Raw genomic sequence first — 4,349 nt, 5'->3', positions numbered from 1 at the left:
GGAGGCGGAGGTTGCAATGAGCTGAGATTGTGCCATTGCACTCCAGCCTGGGCAACAAGAGTGAAACTCTGTCTTAAGAAAAAAAAAAAAAGGATAGTCAACCTGTATAACATATCAATCCTCAACAATATCTGCTCCCTTTTTTTTTTTTTTCTGAGACAGAGTCTGGCTCTGTAGCCCAGGCTGGAGTGCAGTGGCACCATTTTGGCTTACTGCAACCTCTGCCTCCCAGGTTTGAGTGAGCGGTTCTCCTGCCTCAGCGTCCTGAGTAGCTGGAATTACAGGCACATGCCACCACACCCAGCTAATTTTTGTATTTTTAGTAGAGACAAGGTTTCACCATGTTGGCCAGGATGGTCTCAATCTCTTGACCTCATGATCCGCCCACCTCAGCCTCCCAAAGTGCTGGGATTACAGGCGTGAGCCACCGCACCTGGCCCAGATAATATTACTCTTTTTTTCCTTTTTTTTCTTTTTTTTTGAGGCAGAGTCTCGCTCTGTGGCAGGCTGGAGTGCAGTCGCGCGATCTGGGCTCACTGCAAGCTCCGCCCCCCGGGTTCACGCCATTCTCCTGCCTCAGCCTCCCGATTAGCTGGGACTACAGGCGTCCGCCACCACACCCGGCTCATTTTTTGTATTTTTTTTTTAGTAGAGACGGGGTTTTACCGTGTTAGCCAGGATGGTTATTACTCTTAATTTTTTTTTTTTTTTGCAATGGGATATTTTACATCTCCACTACTGCCTTAGTCAGCTCAGGCTACCATAACAAAATATCATAGACTGGTGGCTTAACCAACAGAAATTTATATATATTCTCACAGTTATTTCTCACACATAAAAAACTATCTTTTAGTGTTTTCACCTCCCTCCCCCAGCCACTGGATTGGAATTCCCTAAGGGCATGGATGTTTCTGATTCATCTTTGTATTCCAGGCTTTAGCACAAGGCCTGAGGTGAAATGGGGTTCTGTAACCATTTGATGAAGTGTAATCAGAGCTATTCAAGGGGGGGAAAGAAACTGCCTTGAGATGATTAATTATCTGATACTTGAAATCTCCCAACTGGCTGGTTGAAGGCCCCTTGGGGACATTCCAGTGAGTGTCCAGCTAATTGAACTGTTTTCTGACACAGTTTGAGTCTGGTTCTGGTAATGTCTGTAACTCTTTTATCAATGTTAATTTCCATTCCCCATTCAGATCTGTGTAGCTCTGGACATTGGCCAGAGGCAAGTGCTGGGCCTATATACCTCCTCCCACCTCTCTCCCATGTTACCTGAGAGGCAGGCATCTAGCTTTCTAATGGATGTGGCTGCCTCCTTATTGAAATGAAGAAGGGACTCAGAAGAAACAGCACCTCTTGATGGCTGATACCCTAGGTCTCTGAGCTAATGTGGACTAGAGGACACATCCTGTTTATTCTGAAGTTTTGAAGAGTCTGAGATGCTATCCTACTTGCCAATCAGAGTCAGCCTGAAAAGGTTATCTACATATGTACTAACAGAACACAGGATCTCTAATTCAGAGACCGACTGCATCTTGCGTCAGTTCCCCAGGCCCAAATTCCCCATTATGTCGGGGAGTGACACAGTGAAAGCCTCTGGGTGTAGAGAGGTTTACAAGAGAGGAACCCTAATATTATGAAACTCAGAGCTTGTGCAGGATAGGAGGCTGTCCCTCTTCCTTGAGTGGTAAGGGAGACAAACAGAGAGGGAGAGGGAGGGTGTGTGTGTGTGTGTGTGAGAGAGAGAGAGAGAGAGAGACAGAGAGAGAGAACAAGGAAATAAGCAAATGGTTGTGGGTTTTATTACCTTTGAAAGGGAGCAGTTGGCTCTTGGGAAGTGCATAGGAGAGGAAATATTTTGTATCTTCCAAATATCATTCAAATATCTTTTAATCCAGATGCCGATAATCTGCTCAGAAAGCCCTGACTGCACACTCATTGTTTCTCCCATGTAGCCCTAGCCAGGAGTCCTTTCCTGGCTCCTTCTATCCCCGCAGTTCTTTTCTTGGGGAGGACAGGTAGGGTTTCTTAGGGAGTTAGGATGAAGAAAGCCTAAGTGTGATGAATTCCCCATCCAGCACTGTGCCCAGCACATAGCAGACATCCAATAAAGGTCTGTTAAATGAATGACAAGGACCCATTGTTTAAGATTTTAATAAAGATGGGGCAAAGGGTTGAGCTGGTCGAAAAGTCCTCAACGTCCTGACGGGACGCCCCTGAAGCCAAGGCAGTTTGAGCCCATTCATTATTCTCTCCTGGATCTTAGGCAAAGCCCCGGGCCCCTTGGAGCAGCACCAGGGTTCCCGACACCCCCACCGACAGGGTCGAACGTGCACAGGCTGGGACCACGCCGGAGTTCATTGAGCCCTCTTGGGGGAGGGCAGTTCCAGGGACCAGGAAGGGATTTCCGTCCAGTGCCAGGTTATCCACCTGGGGCAGCTCGTCAGGCCGCGGCCTCCTGTTCAGTCTGTTGCAGCTGAGATCGAGCACTCTGAGCTTGGCCGGCAGTCCTTTAGGCACCTGTTCCAGCCCAGCGAACGACAGATTGAGGGAGTTTAGGGCGCTGGACCACATACATCTCGGAGCGCTAGGGTTTGCGGTGGCGCGCAGCGAGTTGTGGCTGAGGTCTAGGCTGTGGGGCTGCACACCTGCCGCCGCCAGTGCAGCGCACACGCCTGTGGGCGTCTCCATTCCTGTGTTGCGCAGCGCTAGATTCTGGAGGGCCGGGAACTTGTGGGGACAGAGAGCCGCGATCAGTCCGCGTTCGCCCAGTCCAGGATTGTCAGACAGGTCTAGGCTGGTGAGGGCCGGGAAAGCGCGAACCTGTTCGCAGGAAAAGGCAGGCGAGTGTGCTTGGGCAATGCTCAGTACCTTGAGGCCTGGCTTGAGCCACTGCTGCAGCTCGGCGAGCCAGGAACGCCCTGTCGCCCACGACACGTTGCGTAGGCGCAAGCTGGAGAGTGCAAGCCCTGTGGCTTCCAGAGGCAAGGGAGGCATGGTGCCGGTTATCTCTAGGTCCTCGAGCGTCAGTTCCTGGAGGCGGGAGTACGCTAGTACACGCAAGGCGCCTACCAGTAGCTGAGCAGGAACCTGTGCGGCTCCTACTGTGAGCCGCCGCACGCGGAGAGCCTTGACCGTGTCAGCATACTGCCGCGGGTCGGCGTCGGGATTGACGCGCGTTAGAAACGGCTCTAGGCTGAGACCGCCGACACGGATCTCCACCTCGACTGCAGAAACACACTGGAAGGCTTCGGACCAGTCGGGATGAGGTTCGGAGAAGTTGCAGACGCAGCGGAAATCTTCATCGTCCAGCTCACAAGGTTCTGGCGTGGTCGCAGAGACGTGCACCAGCGGCAGGAGCAGCAGCAACAAGCAGGATGCGCGCTCCTGGGGAGAGAGCACAGGTCTAGGAGGCCCCATCCGCCCCCTGTGGCTCCCGAGTGGCACACGTTCGACCCCAAGACCCTACACTCACCATGGTCGATAAGTCTTCCCAGCCTCTGAGCTCCGGACAGGCTCTGGAAGGGCTCTAGCTTCTTTCCTAAACAGCGGCACCCGCCAGCTTCCAGGCTTCACACTTGTGAACTTGTGAATACTTGTGAACTGTCTCTAAGAGTTTACGTAATCCTGGGATGTCATTCAGTTCCCTCCTCTGTGAACCCTGATCACCTCCCCACCTCTCTTCCTCCCAGCCAGCCCCCTTCCTTTCTTGGAAATATAGCAGTGAAGGATGTTTCAGGGAGGGGAGCCCTAACAGGAAGGATTCTGCAGGGCATCTAGGGTTCTGTGTCTCCTGGCAGTGTCCTGATGACTCAAGCGCCCCAGGCGGTGAATGCCCTGATGACTTAGGCGCCTAAGGCGTCTCTGGTGGGTATGGGAAAAAGATGATCCTCAGTGCCTTAGGCCAGTACCATACTCTGCACTATGCAAACCCCCAAACCACCACGTTATATCCCAGAGACTCTACTTGATTCGTTTCTTTGACTTCTTCCTTGTCTTGGTTTATGTTGATCTCCCGCCACCCAAATCCAAGTCCCTGATTATCCTCAGATATTTAACTGGATGTTTTGTGGAAGAGATTGTGAACCTCATCTGTTGGCACCAAGGGATGGAATTAGGTTCAAGAAAAGGAAGTTGCACTGAAGACAAATTCCCCCTTCCTTTTTTTTTCCTTGCTCCTTTGATTAAGTAATAACTTTCTTAAAAGTGGAGATGTTTAACAGAGACACATTGGCCAAGTCGCTCGGTCACTTATAGTATCCATTTTCTGTCCTGAATTGTGAAGCAAGGTATTTTGAACCAGTTTTCCCACTTGCACCTTGCTCTCTCCTGCCCTCCTCTCAGTACAA

The 4,349-nt window shown here is 51.1% G+C and overlaps 1 protein-coding gene across 1 annotated transcript; it reads right to left on the bottom strand.

Annotated features, from left to right (window-relative positions):
- Positions 1 to 2,138: 2,138 nt before the first annotated feature.
- Positions 2,139 to 4,087, bottom strand: LOC105467032 (CD14 molecule). The gene is made up of 2 exons (XM_011716311.3): positions 3,476 to 4,087; positions 2,139 to 3,387 (listed from the first exon to the last, which is right to left on the bottom strand). Exons 1-2 carry the CDS (start codon positions 3,476 to 3,478, stop codon positions 2,263 to 2,265), a joined length of 1,128 nt encoding a protein of 375 aa, XP_011714613.1. The 5' UTR covers positions 3,479 to 4,087; the 3' UTR covers positions 2,139 to 2,262.
- Between the last annotated feature and the right edge of the window lie 262 nt (positions 4,088 to 4,349).

This window comes from Macaca nemestrina, chromosome 6 (assembly GCF_043159975.1).
Source record: "Macaca nemestrina isolate mMacNem1 chromosome 6, mMacNem.hap1, whole genome shotgun sequence".
Lineage (NCBI taxonomy): Eukaryota > Metazoa > Chordata > Mammalia > Primates > Cercopithecidae > Macaca > Macaca nemestrina.
Note: the sequence above shows the minus strand (reverse complement) of the source record. Positions and strands in the feature narration are given on the sequence as shown.